Source organism: Lontra canadensis, unplaced genomic scaffold, assembly GCF_010015895.1.
Source record: "Lontra canadensis isolate GAN:19392208 unplaced genomic scaffold, GSC_riverotter_1.0 scaffold3, whole genome shotgun sequence".
Taxonomy (NCBI): Eukaryota; Metazoa; Chordata; class Mammalia; order Carnivora; family Mustelidae; genus Lontra; species Lontra canadensis.
The window spans coordinates 23,106,187-23,124,933 of NW_022630997.1; the positions used below are offsets into that span (position 1 = coordinate 23,106,187).

The window sequence follows — 18,747 nt, forward strand, 5'->3', positions numbered from 1 at the left end:
CTCTCATCTGAGCTGAAGAAGGTGTCTGTCTTCAACTCAACACTTCTCCATCCTGCTCACAACAGCAGGGAGTCTTTAAGGAAAAGGACAAGGGGACAACATGGCCTCCCGCCCACCTCCATTTCCTGCTCTGTCCACCCGGTGACGCTCACCATGGACAGCAACACACCAAGGCCGCCTGCTCTTCCCAGCAGCTCTCAGCCATCATTCTCTTCTCAACATGCGAACTGGGCTCATTGATAACGCATTACAACAGAAATCATTTTATCCATCTCTTTAAACAATTTTTTTTTTCAGGAAAAAACTTGCATGTCACTTTCTTAAGTTTGAAGTCCTAGTAACTTTGGAGATGGGCTCGCTCGCTTGGGGACTGGCAGGAAGCATACTACCCCGTGAGAAAACCTCAGGGTGTGTAGGCATAGCCTCCCAATCGGTGTCTGGAGAATTTTGCCTAAAGGGGACAAACCAGTCCAGTCACAGGCACAGCGTCAGTTAGTGTCAGAAGCTACCTGAAACCAGCTTGACCTCCCTGAAGCCAGGGATTAGAAAGGACTGACCACTCTGCGGTGGTGGAGGGCAACCCTTGCACTGGGGGGTTGTGCTGGGCTTGTTTGCAGAGTGTTGCTAATGTTTGAAAACTTCTGTGCCTTCTGGAACCGCAGGAAGGCCCTGCTCCTATAATCAGCTTCAGGAGGCACATGGGGGATTAGCCTCCTGCTGGCCAGCTGCCCCCATTCACGAGTGATTTACATTCCTTCGTTCTTGTTTATTTGTTTTTTTTTTTTTTTTAACGAGCAACCCCACTGTGGTGATAAGAAGAGTGATTTGTTGTTGTTGTTTTTAAAAGCACAAAACCAGCGGTGTGTTTGCACAGTAGGCTATCTCAGGACCACACCATGTGATTGGAGGTGATTTTGGATAGAGCTGACTTGGGGGGGGGTGTCAATTGTGTTTATCATCCAAATTTACATTTTTCACAATCCAAATGTCAACACCTGAACTTTCAAATGGCATTATTTGTTCTTTCTGTGCATTTGGTCCGTAAGTGAAAGAATCCATTTATGAGCTAGTCCATCCCCAAGAACTGAGGGACCTGAAAGGGTTGTGAGTGAGAGGTGTGGGGAGCCGCTCACAGGTCTCAGTGTCAGGCGCTGAATCTCACCAGCGTGGGCCGCTTTGCCAGGCTGTCCAGAAATAAAGTCTCCAGAGCTGGGAGGATATGTAAGGGAGCAGGTGTGGAATGCACCTGGCCCCGCTAAGTTTGCCTGAGAAAATGCCCGACACTATAAGGGACACCCGCTGAGAACTCACTCATTGTTGACCTGGAATCCAACTTGAACTGAGCATCTTGTGTCTTTATTTGCTAACTCTGGCAGTCCGCCTAGGGGATCCTCTCCCCACTGTTCCTACTCCTCAGGTTACAGACAACCCCATGCCGCAGGCTGCCCCCCCCAACCCTCCCACCCCACCCCACCAGCTCCCAGCTCTTTCCCACTGGCTCTTTTCCTCGACCCTACCAAGACATCCGGTCGGCCCCACTGTCACAAAGCCACCTACCTTCTGCACATCTGGGACATTAACGGCTTTCTTCGTGTGAGCAACCCAACCCACTATCCCGATGTCCAACGGAAACACAACTTCTCTTTCGGGGACCACCAGGCTGTCCTCAAACCTGGAGGTGGGGGTTATGTCAAGCAGCCTGGAGGCCACCTCGGGCGTGCCATTGCGGGCCCGGCCGGCGAAGAAGCTGCAGCGGTCGGCCTGCAGCAGCTGTGCCAACTTCCCCAGGGCCCGGTGCACCATGGGCTCTGGGCTGGCCGTCTCCTCCTGCATGGCCAGCATCAGCTCAGAGCACAGGGCCCACTCCTCGGCCGACGACAGCGGCCCGCTGTCCCCGGGGGCTTCCCCCAGCCTCTGGGTGAGGTACTCCTTGGCAAACTGGGGGTGGTCCTCTAGGTATTTCTCCACGGCCTCTTGGCTGATCTCACCCATGGTGTGGTTTGCTTCGCTGCTCTGGTTCAGAGAGGAAGACCCTCAGAGCACCCCCTGGGACAGAGTGCCCAGAAGGAACTACATCCTGGTCGAAGTCACTGAGGAAACCCTACAGGGCCCCTCAAAGGATTCCCCCAAAGATGGAGCAGAATGGTTGCTCAGCAGAGCTTTCAAAAAAAAACTGCCGGAAGCTCTTGGGCTGTGACAGAAGGTCTGGCTTAGAGTAGGATTCAGGGAGCACAGGATTAAAGAGCTCTTCAGGACATGAAATCCCTAAGCATTCTTAGCTCATAAGTCCTCAGAACATCTTAGATCAGCCAGGCAAGTGGCAAGTCGAGGTGACTATTCCAGAAAAATCAGTGAAGGGAGAATCATCAATTGTCCTATCATTAATGGGTACATTTTGTCAAAACAAAATCCAAACTATTAGACCTTGGAAGGGTCTGCTTATTTATACGGCAACTTTAATGAGCCTTTGGGGGAGACGGAAGGGTTTAGCATCAATGCAATATAAAATGGAATATTACTCTTTCCTTCTCTTAAAAGTCTTACAATCATCCAAGTTGCCTGGCCTTTTTCTAAAACCTTCACCTCTCAATTCCCCTCATTTCAAAGCTTGACCTTGGGAGTGTTTTAAAGGAACAAATTTTAATCTTGTTCTAGAAAGGTTGAACATGGCAAAACATTTGCCCGTGATCCAAGCCTTATCAAGCCACAACGTAAACAATAATCCTTGTCAAAAGACATGATTATAAAAGGCAGCCAATGCACCTGCTAACTGGGTCTTCCTGCCCACACATCATAGTTTGGATTTTGTTTTGAGTAGTAATAGCCAGCCTCATGCATTTTTGCTCCAAGACACAGTCTGTTAAATCTAGTGGATAAAACCTGTCTTGTCTGTTGCTAGCATCTCTAACGTCTCAGTGGGGTTAGGCATGGAAAAACACTTACCACTACTTAGTTGTGTTTAATGTTTAGTTTATTAAGCTTTTACATTGATTAAGCACACTTTCCCAAATATTTAAACACTATTATACAACTAATAAGTCAAACAACACATTTCATGAACCAATTTCCTTGAATATGTAAATGCTGATTTCAAACTTCGTCGAGGTCTTCTAACATTTCAATACAACAATGCAAACTTTGTGGCAGATTCTCTCAAATGAACACACACGGTACAGGAACTCTAAAAGTTCGTGTTAGACCCACATTTAAGTCCATTTCAAAGACAGCAATCCCATGGGTTTCATTTACTTTGTTAAACTTTAAGCTTACCTTGATAGAGTGATAATAGCCTTATCAGAAAAGAAAAAGGCATCCACTGAGGTTGCAGGTTCTAGGTGAGTAAACGAGAGGTTCTTGGTGGGAACGCGGTTTTCCCAGGGGAACTGAACTCAAACTGGCATTTGTCCAGCTGTGTGGCTTCTTAGAGTTGAGTTGGCTTGCCGCCTCAAGAACCCTGCCAAGCGCAAACCTTTTCTGTGTCTTCCTCTGTCACACTCTGTGTAGTCTCAAGAGGGTCCTCCTCAGAGTACTAGTAATTGCATAACATCCTATTAGCATCTCATTATAATTAAAATAATGCAGAGATATATCTTCTAAGAGAAAGGAGCTGAGTCAACCCAGTCACCCCTCCCAGTGGACCATGACATTCTAACACAGTTTGGGACACTTTGGACCATGGCACAGTTCCAATTTCTACCAAAAGTATGTTGTGTGCTCACAATTCCCCAGTTCCACGCTTCCCTCGTACCCAGAGAGAGGAAAAAACACGTATCTGTATTCCATATGCAGATATACACTTAAAAGGAAAAACAAACTAACCATAGATGTTAACATTCCTCTACTTATAAAAAATGAAAATTAATTTAAAAATGAAACATAGTCTGTTACTGTTCACCATTCTTTTGTTTTTGTAACTATTTGTGGATTCGTGGTTCACTCATTCTCTCAATACATTATCTATTAATTGTCCATTATAAACAAGCCGCCATATTAGCTTCTGTGGTAAAGATTTCATGTTCCCCCTCATCTGATTCTCTTCTCCTCCCAGTTATATGGGAAGATTCTTTTTTTTCTGCCCTATTCCCCTGGCAAGGTCATGTGACAAACTTTGCCTCTGGGATGTGGTCATAAATGTCTCTTCCAGGTAAGAACAATTTCTTGCCAGCATAAATCCTGAACTCTCCATTCTCCCCACTGCCACATCAGTTCCAGATGGAGAGGTCTCCTGATTCCAAGTGAGGATGTCCTGGAACAGAGGCCCCTGCTGACCTGAGATGGACAGGTAGCATGAGTGAGAAAGAAATCTTTCTCATTTTTAGCCTCTCAGAGATGAGAGCTGCTTGTTACTGGCAGCACAGCTGGGTCAATCCTGACTGTGACACTTGTACTCTGGGGATGCAGGGGATGAGAAAGCCTCGGTTGTAGTTTCACAAGCACTTGTGGTGGAGAAGGGAGATGAGAGCAGCACAGAAAGATCCATGAAGTATGGAACAGAATATGATAAATGCTGGAAGGGAGATCCCTAAACATGGCTATGAGAGTTCAGAGAAGGGATCCTATCTAGAAAGGGCAGAGATGGGGGGTGGGAAGGAGGTGTGTTCCAGGTGGTAGTAACAGCAGAAGCAATAGCATGGGGGTGTAGAGTAATGGGCTCAGATTACAGGAGCCTCAGAAGCTGGGCTGAGGATTTTGGACCCTGGAGAGTTTGGGGGCGACAGGGCAAAACATTATGTGTCCTTTTCTACAAACTTAATCTGGTAGTGCTTAGAAAGATGGGTTGGAGAAAAGGAACATTATACGTAGGGATAAGATTAAGAAGCTACATTGCATTTGGTTCATTATCAAATACCCTAAAAATGTGTATGGACTTTGACCCTGCAATTCTGCTTTTAAGAATTTATCTTGCAGAGGGCGCCTGGGAGGCTCAGTGGGTTAAGCCTCTGCCTTCGGCTCAGGTCATGACCTCAGGGTCCTGGGATGGAGCCATGCATCAGGCTCTCTGCTCAGTGGGGAGCCTGCTTCCCCCCCCCACCCCCCCCCCTGCCTCTCTGCCTACTTGTTATTTCTCCCTGTAAAAAAAAAAAAAAAAAAAAAAAAATTTATCTTGCAGAAATAGAAGACTGTATGTGATTAATGCAGTTACCAGGGTGTTCATCAAAAGTACAATTATAAAAGTAAAAGATCAGAAATAGCCTAGATTTTCAACAATAGGAGGTTGAGGAAATAAATGGCATTATATTCACAGAATAGAGAGCTACATTTATTAATAATCCTACTGTAAAGGTCTATTTATTTATATGAAGAAACATTTATGATATACAGTAGGTTGTAAGATAGTTGTGCAATATGATTCCACATAAATACACACATATCCAGGCATATGTACCAAATAGTAACAGTGATTATTCCCGAATGATGGGATTCAATGCATTAATCTTTTCCTTCTTTTTTGCTTATCTGATTTTTCTCAAATATCTATAATGGACATATATAATTTACATAACAAATTCATGTATTCATAAACAAAGTTTTTAAAGTTATCTTTCATAGGCTACACGTGAGGTTGCTTGGGAATGAAAAAGTAAGGGACAAGTGTGAGACCCAATTCTAGGCAACAATTGACAGGAACAGGCAATTGATTAGTTAGAAAAAACAAGCAAGATGAAAGGATCACTGGTGACTACTTTGTCTACTGCACGACATTTTATAAAGACAGATTTAAAAAAAAAATTTTTTATTTGACAGAGAGAGACACAGTGAGAGAGGGAACACAAGCAGGGGCCTAGGAGAGGGAGAAGCAGACTCCCTGCTGAGCAGGGAGCCCGATGCGGGACTTGATCCCAGGACCCTGGGATCATGACCTGAGCTGAAGGCAGACGCTTAATGACTGAGCCACCCAGGTGCCCCAAGACAAAGACTTTTTTAAAGGGAAATACTGGAAGTCTGCCTTGTAGCATGAACACAAATCTCTCTCTCCTTTTCTTGTCTTTGACTGAATCCCCTTGTCTTCATTGCCCTTCCTCCTGGATCACAAGAGTGAGCTCACAAGACCTTTGTGTCTCTTACTGGCTGGTCAGCCCGAGGCACTGAAAAAAAAAGGTAAGAAACAAATAATATATTTTTTTGAATTACCGAACGGACCACTTAGAATGAATTTCTAATGCGACACAATACATGTTGACTTTTTTGAACTTCACTGTTCGTTGCTGAACTTCACTGTTTTATTGACTTTGTTGAACGTCACTGTTTAGTTTTTAGGCATTTCTAAGATATTACAGACATTGATTATCATTTATTTAGATAAAAGTCTCTGAAACAACAACCAGGTCAATGTGAAAACTCCATTCCATTTACTCAGAATATTTTTAGAAATATAAGCCACAAGGTATTGGTAATAAAAAAGAGATCATAGAATAGCTAACATTATATTATATAATCTGTGCCATGTCCTCTTCTAAGACCCTTACATATATTATGTCATTTAATTCTTCCAATAACCCAAGGAGGTAGGTACTATTATTGTCTTTATTTTACAGGCAAGAAATCAAAGCACAAAGAAATTAAGTAACTAGCTCAAGGTCACACAGCTAGTAAGTGATAGTGACCTATCCCAAAACTGTCAGTTCATAGGGTTAGATTAAAAAGGGTACCCATGATGGGGCGCCTGGGTGGCTCAGTGGGTTAAAGCCTCTGCCTTCGGCTCAGGTCATGATCCCAGGGTCCTGGGATCGAGCCCCATATCGGGCTCTCTGCTCGGCAGGGAGCCTGCTTCCTCCTCTCTCTCTCTGCCTGCCTTTCTGCCTACTTGTGATCTCTATCTGTCAAATAAAATAAATAAAATCTAAAAAAAAAAAAAAAAAGGGTACCTATGAGGTGCACAATACATCATAATAGCTGCTCTAGGGGAATATACAAAGACATTTCCTGTAAGGAACTTTATATATATATATATACACACACACACATATATACATACATATATATATACACATACACACACAGTGAATATATATATATATTCAGAAAAAATATATATTTATATCAGAAAAAGATATATATATATATCAGAAAATGTTATTAAACACCAATTTTTAAAAAATTAAATAAAAATTCCAAGAACTCTTTTAAAAAGCCTACAGAGGAGTACCTGGGTGGCACAGTCATTTGGGTGTCCCACTCTTGGTTTCGGCTCAGGTCACGATCTCAGAGTTGTGAAATGGTGCCCTGCATTGGGTTCCAGGCTCTGTGCTCAGCCCAGAGTCTGCTTGGGTTTCTTTCTCCCTCTCCCCTCCCCATGCACTCTCTCTCTCTCTCTCTTTCCCAAAGAAATTAATCTTTTTTAAAAAGCCTACAGATATACCAAAGAATGATTTTTCTTCCTTAAATTTTCTGCTTAGCAAGTTTAAATTTTTCGATAGTCTACTCATAAACATGCGTAGTGCCTAACACTATCATTGCACTTAAGCATTTCAACAGGAAGCAATGCTTATGTAATAGCTAAAGCACGTGCGCCTGAGGTTGAAGCCCCAGTGCAAGTCTAACAATGTCCTGGATTCACCCAGTGTCCTCCAGACCATGGCACTGAGTTCACTTCTTGGCTGCACCTTACCCAGAGTCTCCATTCCTACCATTACTCATCACGGAATGGCACCCGCAAAAGGTAGGGATTACAGGCCTGTCCCAGCAGCCAAGTGCAAATGGGCTCTTTCATCTTGCACATCTGCTCCCAGGAATCTCTGTGCACACCTGATTGTTGGGTGTGATGCGGTGTCTCAAAATAACTCACTTGGTGGGATACATGTGATTTCCCCCTGAACTGAGGACCTTGTCTGATGGCTTTGTAACCACTGAAGGAAGCCTTATTGAAGAAATTAGTTTGACTCTTTGTACCTGAAAAAGCTGGCCGAATAATCTTTTCATTTTCCCACCAATTATTTTGGCATCGTTTAAATGTAGTCAGAAGATAAATGCTACCCCATTTCCTTGTTTTTCATTTTTCTTGGCCTGTCAGGATGTGGATGTAAATGTCAGTTTGCACAAAATGGAGCTTGGCTTGAAATGCTTCATTTTTATGAGGCTGAGGACATAAAGTTCTTGCATCAGCTCTCCTTTCAATTATGGTAACATATCTTTCCTTATTTCCCAGGAGCCTGCTTGCTGCTGTATTCGGTAAGGCAGCACTAGCTTCTATTACAGGTGCCCCCCCACCCCCTGCCCCAAATCTCAGCAGCTTAATCCAGTGAAAGTTTATTTTTCATTCACAGAAAGTCAGTAGCTGGTGGGGTCCCAAGCTGATGGAGGCTCCACAAGCTGGCAGAGGAGACAAGAGGGACAGCAAGGCTAACTGGACAGGAAACTTTTACAAGTCCTGTCTGGGAGTGACACACAGCACTTTTGTCCTCATTCCATCCACCACACTGAGGCATGTGGCTTTATAGAGCTACAGGAAGTGGGGAGGTTCCATCTGGCAGAGAAGTATCTTCCCAACAACTCTACACCATGGAAGAGGAATGCAAATTTTTTGGTGGAAGACTAACTAGCAACCTCGGCTACAAGTGCTAAATTCTGAGAAATTTTATTTTTTTAAGATTTTTTATTTATTTGAGAGCAAGCAAGCGAGAGAGAGAGAGAATGAGTGGAGAGAGAGGCAGAGGGAGAGAGAGAAGCAGGGAGCCAAACATGGGGCTCAACCCCAGGACCCCAGGATCATGACCTGAGCTGAAGGCAGATACTTAACTAACTGAGCCACCCAGGCGCCCCCTGAGAAATTATATTTTAGAAACAACGACCTCCGACCAAATCTTTTTAAATGAATATTTTATGAAGTTTAACCTAACGTGATTAATTTCAATAAAACAAATCAAGTCCGTATCTATTAGTTGAGCATCTAGTAAGCGCAAGTCAAGGTAAATCTCATGGAAAAGTTGGCAGGAGGGGCAGATAACAAGATGAATGAATCCCAGCCTGTTCATGAAGTATGGCAGAAAATGAACTTTTGTGTATATTATATACAATTACACTTACATCCATTAAGATGTCATTTAAAACAAAATCTCATCGTTAGAAAAAGAAAAATGTTTGCGATAAGAATATTTGTTTTGTTTTCTGATTAAACAGTTTCGCCACAGGAAAATTTGGAAAGTACAAAAAGTATGAATCGAATGTCCTTAATTCTATTGCATGGAGATTCTGTTTATATTATACATACACAAGCACATGAAAAAATATTTTATGAGGACAAATTTCAAAGCACTGAAGCCAAAAACTTCAGTTGACCTGTATTCACCTATTTGTAATCATGAAGAAATTCAAGAGAGAATGCCAAAATAAACTTTTTCTTTGCTGGCATCTAGGACACCAAGGTTCACGATTTATCATTAAAAGAGAGAAGGAGGAGCAGTTACAGCCCCTCTTACACATCTAACACATAAATGAAAAAACATGCTGCAAAAATAATCCATACAACAATGCACTGAAATTCCCTCTATTCCGTCAACATTTCTGTAGCATGTGCAAAGGCCACCTGAATATGTTCTAGAAGAAACAGATGAAAGGGAGGGGGCTATTGGGAGGATTTCCTGGCAGTGGTAACTGTCCAAAGGCAATCAGGCTCTCCCTCCATCACTGGGTGTGTTGGAGGAGAAGCTGGAAGACCTTCCGGACTGTGGGATGCCGAGGAATGGATCCAAGCACTGGACCGGAGAAAGATGCCCCACGGTCCCTTGCCACGGAGAGCACACCCAACGCGACCATGGTGTATCCCCACATGTGGTCCCTACGGGAGCTATTTGGGATTATACATCCTGGGATAAAACTGCAGTCAGCAGTCAGCTGGTTGGCCAGAAACGGGCAGGAAGGAGTTAAATGCGCCATTCTTGGATTTCCGGGGAACCCCTAACCACTCAACTGAGAAGCAGGAACCGAGGGGAAGGTGGCGAGTGGAAGCAGAGAACCAGGCGGGTAGATGTCCAAAGAGTTAGAGGAAGGCGCCTGTTTCTCTGCTAGACTACCGGCTGTCATTCAGCCAAAAGCTGCACCTTGTGACTTCTTTGATCCATTAGAGGACCTGCAATCCTGACACTCAGTAAATTGTGCCATCACGCAGGCAAAATAACCCCTCGCGGCGTTTTGACTCAATTGACCGTTGCCTACAGAATTTTGTTCACCTCCCCGCTTTGTCCGCTCCTCAGGCGAACTCACCTTAGCGGTTTTGAAAACAAAACAAACTCCACTAGGGCCTTGCAAACCATAAACAATTGGTCAGCGCGCTTGCAAGTGGTTTGAGCGAAGTGCCACACAGCAAGGAGGCAACCACCGAGGCTGCTAAAGCATTTCCTGCCCTGACCCAGGTGCGCTTCTGGAGAATATTTAACAGGGAAGGTTTCAATGCTTCTAAAGATGTTGAAACTAAAGAAAAATATTGACCCAGAAGGTACCACAACTCTCCTGAAAGAGTAAAATGCATCCTTTATAAAAATGAAAAACTACTTGGCCGAAATATTCCCGACGCCCTGCACGACCGGCCCTCAGAGGGCAGGGAGGCCGGTCTGGCAGGGCCGGGGCGCGGGCGCTAAGGCACCGGGGGCATCACGGGGCCCGGCTCTCTGGGAGGCCGCGGTGCGCGCGCCAGGCCGACTCGCGCCTCCCGCCAGAGCCGCCGGGGGCCCCCGAGGCCACCCCAGGCCGCAGCTGGCGGCCGCTGGCACGGGTACCCGGCGACCAGGCCAGGGCTTGTTCCCGCGGCTCGGCGCCGTGGGGAGCTGGGCTCCGCCGAGGCCACCCCGCGCGGCCCCTGCACAGCCCGCGGCGGCCCTGGAGGTGAGGCTCCCGCCCAAGGGGACCCTCCCCGCGCCCCGGCGGCGGTGAGTCAGGGCGCGTTATGCAAGTGCTGGCCGGCCGACCCGGCGCCTCCCCTCGGTCTTTCACCCCGGCCGTTACGAAAGCGCGACCCCCTCCCGCCCCGGCTATAAAGCGGCCCGGCGGCCCCCGGCGGCGCGCTTGCTCCCCTGGCTCCACGCGCAGCTCCGGGCGGTGAGCGGTGGCTAGGCGGCCGGGGGCCGGGGTCGGGGCCGTGCCTGCGTCCGGGTCCGGGCGGGGGCGCGGGCGTGGGCGGACAGGGTCGGGGGCCGCGGCCAGGCGCTCATGGCGCGCGGTCCCCGCAGGAAGGACTCCGGGCACGATGGCGTGGGTGTGGGCTCTCGTGCTGCTGGCGGTGCTGGGCAGCGCCGGGGCGGAGCGCGACTGCCGGGTGAGCAGCTTCCGAGTCAAGGAGAACTTCGACAAGGCTCGCGTAGGTATCGGCCGGGCGGCCCCGTGGCCGCGGTCCCCGGTCCCCCGCGTTCTCCCTTCCCGGCGGCGTGCATGCCGTACCACCAAACCCAGCACTCACCTCTTTCGCAGTTCGCCGGGACCTGGTACGCCATGGCCAAGAAGGACCCCGAGGGCCTCTTTCTGCAGGACAACATCGTCGCCCAGTTCTCCGTGGATGAGAATGGCCAGATGAGCGCCACGGCCAAGGGCCGAGTCCGTCTTTTGAAGTCAGAGCCCCCCTCTCCCCCAACCCCCGGCTGAGCTGGAAACCCTGATTGGGGAAGGAGGGGGCTTTCAGGGTGGGATGGAGGGAGGAAGCCCTTTGCAGGCCTGGCTTAGGATCTCCTTGGCTTTTGCAGTAACTGGGACGTGTGCGCAGACATGGTGGGCACCTTCACAGACACAGAGGACCCTGCTAAGTTCAAGATGAAGTATTGGGGCGTAGCGTCCTATCTCCAGAAAGGAAGTGAGTAGTCAATTCAATGGAACCGTCTCTGGGGATGGGGGTCATACCTGACCAAATTGCTGGGATTCTTCTCCAGTGGCAGCCTGGAAAAGAATGGTCTATACATGGCAGGAACCCTCAGCAGGGCCTGAGGTCAGGGAGGTGAGACTGGGACTAGTGAGGCCCCCCCTCCCGGCCCACCTTTCGCCTTTAGCTCCAAACGCCTGGCCCACACTCAGAAGGAACTTTGGGCTTGTCACTGACCTCCGTCTGCCCTTTTTGTGTCCAGCCACTGTGCCAAGGTGTGTCTTCATGCTAAGACGTCGCACCCCCCCAAGACCCATTCCCACATCACCCCTCTACCTGGTTTTGTATTTCCTCCATTTCATTGGATTGAATCCCTGGGACAGCTTGATTACTCCGGGACCTCCTGCAAACGCTGAGAGACCCTCATTCAAGGATGTAGGGAGCATTGTGCATAGGTTTGGCCCACTCCGGGTGCCCTACCTGCAGATGCTGAGATACTGAGCCAGATATAGCATTCTGGGTGCTACTGACCTCTTCCCTTCTTCTAAGAACTGAAACTCAGATGGGGGACAAGATGCTCACAAAGGCATCTATAATTTGGGCTGATCCTGAGAACACATCATCTACATGTCCTTTCTACTTTCTTTCCATTTCTCTTAAGTTTCAAATCTGGAATCTCTTTGGTACCTAGAGAACAAGGTAGGCCAGGGGGGACATATCATGGGATCTTAGAGATGGAGAGTTAACCCTACAAAGGGGCTTCAATATATAGATGAGTAAACTGAGACCAAGAGAAAGTAGTGATCTGCCCATGGTCATACAAGTTTGTGGGAGCCAGTGTCAAAAGCCAGGGGTTCCGACTCCCAGGTAAGAAGTAAAAATTATTTCAAATAATGTAGCAAAACTTGCTAGAATGATTCATTTAGTGTGAAAGGCACACTTTTCTGATAATGAACTAAAAAAATCAATACTGGGGATACGAGAGTATTAACTTTTAGTCAATGTAAACACATAATTCTCTTGCATTTTTAAGATGCACTCGTGAGAGGACTAGAGTTCCGTGGGTAGTGCATTTGGGAAGGTGGGACGTTGCCCCAATGAGGAGGTGAGGTTTGCCTCTTTTTTCCCCCTCTTCCTACCAAACCAGATTCGTTTTGCTCTTACCTCTGGTAGATCGAGATTCAATCCAGGATTTCATTTGGAGGGAAAAAAAAAAACCCAAATTATTGAAATCTGGAAAGTGATGGCCGCAGATATTCAGTGGGGCGACTACAACAGGGAAGGCTCAGAACTTAATTCCTCGCGAGGACCCCTTTCAGAAAGCAGCAGGGCTGTGCGTGGCCACGCACGTGGGTCTCAAGTCAGACAGCTCAAGTGCAGATCCTAACTCCACCCGCCACCTGTGAGAACTTGGGTGTTCCTTGTCCTCTCTGTGCCTCAGTCTCCCCCTCTGCAGAGGAGGTGATCGTAGTGCCTGCCTCATGTTGCTGCCTTAGGTGGATGCAGTGAGGTAACCTGTAGAGAGTCAGAGTGGGGTCTGAGACATGTGTCCTCTGTAAGTGTATAGTACCCGGGCTTTGGGTAAAAATCGTATTTTATCTTCTGAGCACAGGATGAGAAGTCCCACAGAGACCCGGCGTTTAAGCCTCTCATTTTCCAAGTGAAGAAACTGAGGTCTCTATTAGCCAAGTCACTGGCCCAGGGCCACGTGGCTACTTAGTGGCCCTGTGTGACATCTCTTTGCCCAAGGCATGAGAAAGGGCATGAGCCGTCCCTCTGTTTTCTAAGTAGCCCACAAACTGTATGATTTGATGCTTCAAACTTCCTGTGTTTTCCATGCTTTGGGGGTGTGTGGGTGGGGCTTCTACAAACTCCTGCTTTCTCTCCTTGTGCCGAATTTTTTCTTCCTTGACCTTGGTCTGGCATTAAACCCTGACTTGCTTGGGAGGGCCTGAGGCCTCAGAGAGTGGCCTGCATTCTCGGTCTCTCGTCTTCTACATGTGCTGCCTTTCACCAAACAGGTGTGTTTAAAATGAGGTGTGCTTTAGCAGAGAAAATAACTTGGGCACAAATGCTCCCTTAATCTAAATCCCTAAGTCATATCATTTGAAAATTAAGTGTAAATAGATTTCCGCAGTTCATTATTAAATTTCAGTGTCGGCAGACTCAGACCTGGCTTGCTGCCTCAGCCTGGGGCGTGTTCTGTACTGGCCTCCTTCTGCCCCTGCTCTACCAGCAGCAAGCAGGACGTCTCGGGGGTTATGGAGTGCCGCCGTCAACCGGTCTTGGTTGAACACAGGTTTCATCACTGACTAGCCTCTCTGAACTTTGACCTCCTGATCTGTGGAATGGAGATAGAGAATAGCCCCTGTTTCCTAAGATTGTTGGGAGGACACATTAAGGTAATGCATGAAAAACACTTAAGTTGGTGCATAATAAGTGTTCAGAAAATATCAGCTTTGATCATCATTGTTTTGGGCCTCTCCTGAAAGACCTGGACAAAGACTGTCCTTTGTTTTCTGGATAAAGCCTGTTCCTCTGCTGGTAAAGAGACCTTTGCAGGCTAAATAACATGGGCCTGCTTGTCTATAGCAGTTTCTCGAAGCCGGGGTCCCTCGACCACCTACTTCTAGATAGATCAGCTGGTTGCTTGTGAAAAGTGTAGATTTGTGAGCCCAAACCCAGACTTACTGAAGCGGAAAGTCTTAGGGGTGGAGCCCCAGAGTCTTTAGGTTTCCTGTGGTCCTTAGGAATGCTCCTTCTGCACAATGAAGCTTAAGAAACTGCTCTAGATAATTCAATCCAAAGAATTTGGGGTTGGGAGGACCAAGTTCATTCTTTCACGGCGCACTCAGGCAGCTCATCTCCCATCCCAGGAGAGAGAGTCTAGTAAAGATCATTAGGATTTGAATTCTTCGTTGTCTTTGAACTATTTAACCAAAAAGAGCCTGGAGATAAACCAAACCAAACTTAGGCCTTTCTTTTAAAGTGAAGAACAGTAGTCCATTTTCTTAAAACCAAGCATTAGAAGTTACTTAGTTCCTATGTCAGAATTCACTCCTAGCAACAATCTTGGAAAAAGGAAATTAAGCTGCCGATTGGCTGAGCTTATAGCTGCCTCGACATGAATAGGGGTGACATTTCAAAGAAGAGTGCATGTGTGTCTGAGGGGCAGGCTGCTGGGGCGCCTCCGGCTGACACACTGAGCCCCACCATCAAGGAAGAAATGGCTTCATTTGCTGAGGAGGAAGACGGCCCAGAGGCTCAGGAGCCTGTGAGGGGAGCCCGTGGTTTGGGTGAGGCCCAGCAGGCGGCCCCATGGCTTCTGTTCCTGGCCTGTCCGATGAATAACAGAACGGTCGTGTGTCAGCCCCCCCACCGCCAGCTCTGGCCTCTGACACTGTCCTGTGGGAAGGCCTGGGAGGTACAGTGGTGGCTCATTCTTCCTCCTGGGGAGCCTGAAGGGAGCCAAACGGGGGGCTCCAGGACCAACTCCTGGGCAGCTGTCCCGCAGGTCTGAGTTCAGGCCCAGCCCCTCCTAGGCTGGTACTCCAGGGGTTCTCAGAGCCAAGAGGTGACTTAAGGTGGGCAAGAGAGGCCTCCCTTATGGTCTTGGATGCTGGGGGACCCGGGTTCCTCTGCATTCCTCCCACGTGGAACCAACATAGAGCAGAGACCATCTCCTGCTTCATGGCCTGGGCGTGAGACAGAAGCATAGAGGCATTTGTTTCTTTTGTCTTGTCCCCTCTCCCCATAACTTACCTACTGCCTGGAGACAGTATAATGGAGACATTAGGCATGTGGGCTCCGGTTCTGTCCTGCTCTTTGTGATCTTGAGTAACTTACTTACTTTCTCTGTGCCTCAGATTCCCCATCGGTAAAATAGAAATAACAGCGTGCACTTCTGGGTAGGCGTGAGGGATAATTGAGAAAACACGGAATCTGTCTACACGGTGACAGATAAATAATTAAGAGCTCATAAAGTCCCCGCCGTAGTTCTGTGTCAATGAGAACGTTAAATTAAGTAGAGATGTACCACTTTTCACCCCGTCTAAGGTGTCTGGATACACTTGAGCATTGCTGCTTCTCCAGCGCCAATCTCTCCAGCGTACGTTCTTATTAACGTTATTTCTCATCCTGCCTTTGCTGACGCTTATACCACCTCTGCGTACACTTCTTCCTGTCTTACAACCACATCTAGCTGTGACCTCAGGAATGAATGGAACCTGAATTCTTCGGGGGCTCAGCTCTGCCTCTACCTGGGGAGATCCGAAAAGTACAAGCTCTGAGAAAGACTCTGTGGTGTCGGAGGGTGGGCCTCTTGTACCCTGGACACAAAAACCACTCTCTTTTGCCAGCGAGGAGAAGGGAATGAGGTCACCAAGCAGAATTAGGCTGGAGCAGGGTAGCTGTGAAGCATCCTCCTGTGGATGGAGGGGCAGGAAGGCAGCGAGACAGAAGCTGGCGGCCATCAGACGTCAGCCACAAAAGCACAGATGTTGTTGGAGACTAGATGGGGAAGACCGCAGTAAGAAGGTCTGTTTTATGGTTTCAGTGGGCTCACATTCTCAGTTGTTCTTTGGACAGATATAGCATATTTATTGTCAGGGTGAGAGATGATCATTTAAGTGAACGAGCCCCCCCCCCCACTACCTCCCGACCCTAGGGTTCTTTTCTATGTCCTCCCAATTTGATGAAAGCCATCAGAATTCTCTGTAGCCTCCTGCTTCCTAAAGAAATGAAACCAGTTTCAGGAAGGTGCTGGTTTCTCGAGGGGGGTATTTCCCTGGCCCCTGAGCCTGCCAGGGGAGAGACACTGGATCTGTGGCTTTCTGGCTTGCAGACGATGACCACTGGGTCATTGACACGGACTACGACACCTACGCCGTGCAGTACTCCTGCCGCCTCCTGAACCTGGACGGCACCTGTGCTGACAGCTACTCCTTCGTGTTTTCCCGCGACCCCCACGGCCTTCCCCCGCAAGTGCAGAGGATCGTGCGGCAGAGGCAGGAGGAGCTCTGCCTGGCCAGACAGTACAGGCTGATTGTCCACAACGGTGAGTGGGCGGCGGGGAGCAGGGCGCTGCTGACTCTTCCTGTGGGGTCAGTGGGCAGTGCATTTGGGCCTGCGTGCAGGAGAAAACAGGGAGTCTGAGAAGCCCCATGGGACCTAGCTTGCTCCTTCTTTTAAAATTTTCTAAGGTTTTATTTATTTGAGAGTGAGAGAGAGAGAGAGAGCATGAGTGGTGGTGGGGGGTGGCAAGGTAGAGGAAGAAGCAGACTTCCTGCTGATCAGGGAGCCCGATGTGGGACTCGATCCCAGGACCCCAGGATCATGACCTGAGCCGAAGGCAGATGCTTAACCGACTGAGCCACCCAGGGGTCCCATCTTGGTCCTTCTTGACCAGATTTTTCATGGTACTGTTCCAGAAGGAGTGGGGGTAAAGCCGGGCATTTTTAATGAGGTAAAGCTGCGGAAGACAGGCGCTTCCTTTTTATCTGCTCCCCTAGCCCTGACCTGTGGCCACTTGATTTTATCCCTGGCTCCACTGCCCCAAAAAACCATTTGACTGAATTCACATTATCCAGAGATTCAGTGATGCCAGTGAAGGGCCGGGCAGCTAACGTGGCCTTTGGCGTAAAAAGTGAAAGAGAGACATCACCATAGCAAAGTTCAAAATAGAACCATTTCAACAAATGTTCTTTTTCTCACATGGAACTAAATTACCGTGAAATTGCCTCACTGGACTTCCTCACTTACTTTTTTTGAGATTCCCTGGAACAATCATTGAATCTTTTCATAGATGTTACCTTTGTCGGATCTTGATTTAAAAACCAACAACGTTCTGGAGGAAGTGCGCAGTCTGTTTTGAAACGACACTCCCTCATTCTCATAGGAAACCGAGTTTCGAAGTCCAAATCGGTACTGCTAAAATGCAGAAAAGGAGCAAAACTGAACTTTTCTGTTGGTCATCTAATTAGCTGGCCCACACGACACACAACAGATAGGAACCCAAAACAAAAACATTAAAAAAAAGCAAGCTTTTGATGCTTCATCCCGGGCGCAGCCTAAATGTAGGGCGGGGGAAGGATCTCACCACAGCCAGGCCCCACGCCATGCCATTTACCTGCATTACCACCCCCCAGCCCTCAGAGCACCTTGGGACGTACTCTCACATCCATGTTCTACCGATGAGAAAACACAGGCAAAGCAAGATCACACAGGCTGCCCAAGGTCTCCCACAGGCAGCTGAGCTGGAGGTAAACCAAGGTTGTTCTGTGACCCGAAGCCCCCTGTGGCACTGCCTGGTAACACCTGACACACGACACGGTGAACATTCCATAAAGCCACCCACACAGCTGCTGAGGCCAGGCAAATCAGGCCCCCAATTCCCGAAATAGGAGGATGTGTCCCTGATCCTTTGAAATACAGTGAGGCGAGTTTAAGACAAGGCAAAGGCAGATTTTCAGACAGCAGATCCTATGCTCTCCACCCCTCTCTAGCCCCCAGAGAGTTCAGGAAGAGCCTGGAGGGTGCCGTTGAATCACAGCCACCTCTAGCTGTGACCTTACAACAAACAATTTGAACACAGCAAAGCCGTAAGGCCATCACGATATTCACTGTGTACACTGAACACGGGGGCCAGCTTTCTGTACTCAATGACTGTCTTCTCTGTTTCAGGTTACTGTAACGGCAAATCAGAACACAATATTTTGTAGCAACATGGAGTTTCATTCGAGAAGTTCCCGTTAATTCACGCCACCCTCAACTTGGTCTTTTTTTAGGAGTTTAGCTTGCCCTGCTGTGCTCCCTTCCCCTCCACAAACACAGAACCTCAGCACGCATAATAGTATACATGGGGATAAGTGAACCTGCACTCAAATGACTGTCTTTCCTGGAATTTTCCAAGGAATTGTTTAAGGCTTCGGATTCCAAACTTTGATTTATTAAAATATAGTCACCCA

The 18,747-nt window shown here is 47.8% G+C and overlaps 1 protein-coding gene across 1 annotated transcript; it reads left to right on the top strand.

Annotated features, from left to right (window-relative positions):
- Positions 1-10,962: 10,962 nt before the first annotated feature.
- Positions 10,963-18,747, top strand: RBP4 (retinol binding protein 4). Its single transcript, XM_032836184.1, has 6 exons — positions 10,963-11,031; positions 11,163-11,290; positions 11,401-11,537; positions 11,670-11,776; positions 16,626-16,838; positions 18,464-18,747. The coding sequence occupies exons 2-6, from the start codon at positions 11,180-11,182 to the stop codon at positions 18,499-18,501; spliced, it is 606 nt and encodes a 201-aa protein (XP_032692075.1). The 5' UTR covers positions 10,963-11,031; positions 11,163-11,179; the 3' UTR covers positions 18,502-18,747.

What these genes read in the sequence shown, in the direction of transcription:
- RBP4 (XM_032836184.1), top strand. Translation starts at nt 11,180, where the DNA reads ATGGCGTGGGTGTGGGCTCTCGTGCTGCTGGCGGTGCTGGGCAGCGCC. An exon ending in GGCCGAGTCCGTCTTTTGAA is followed by an intron (nt 11,538 to 11,669) that starts GTCAGAGCCCCC and finishes TGGCTTTTGCAG; the next exon opens with TAACTGGGACGTGTGCGCAG. An exon ending in GTCCTATCTCCAGAAAGGAA is followed by an intron (nt 11,777 to 16,625) that starts GTGAGTAGTCAA and finishes TCTGGCTTGCAG; the next exon opens with ACGATGACCACTGGGTCATT.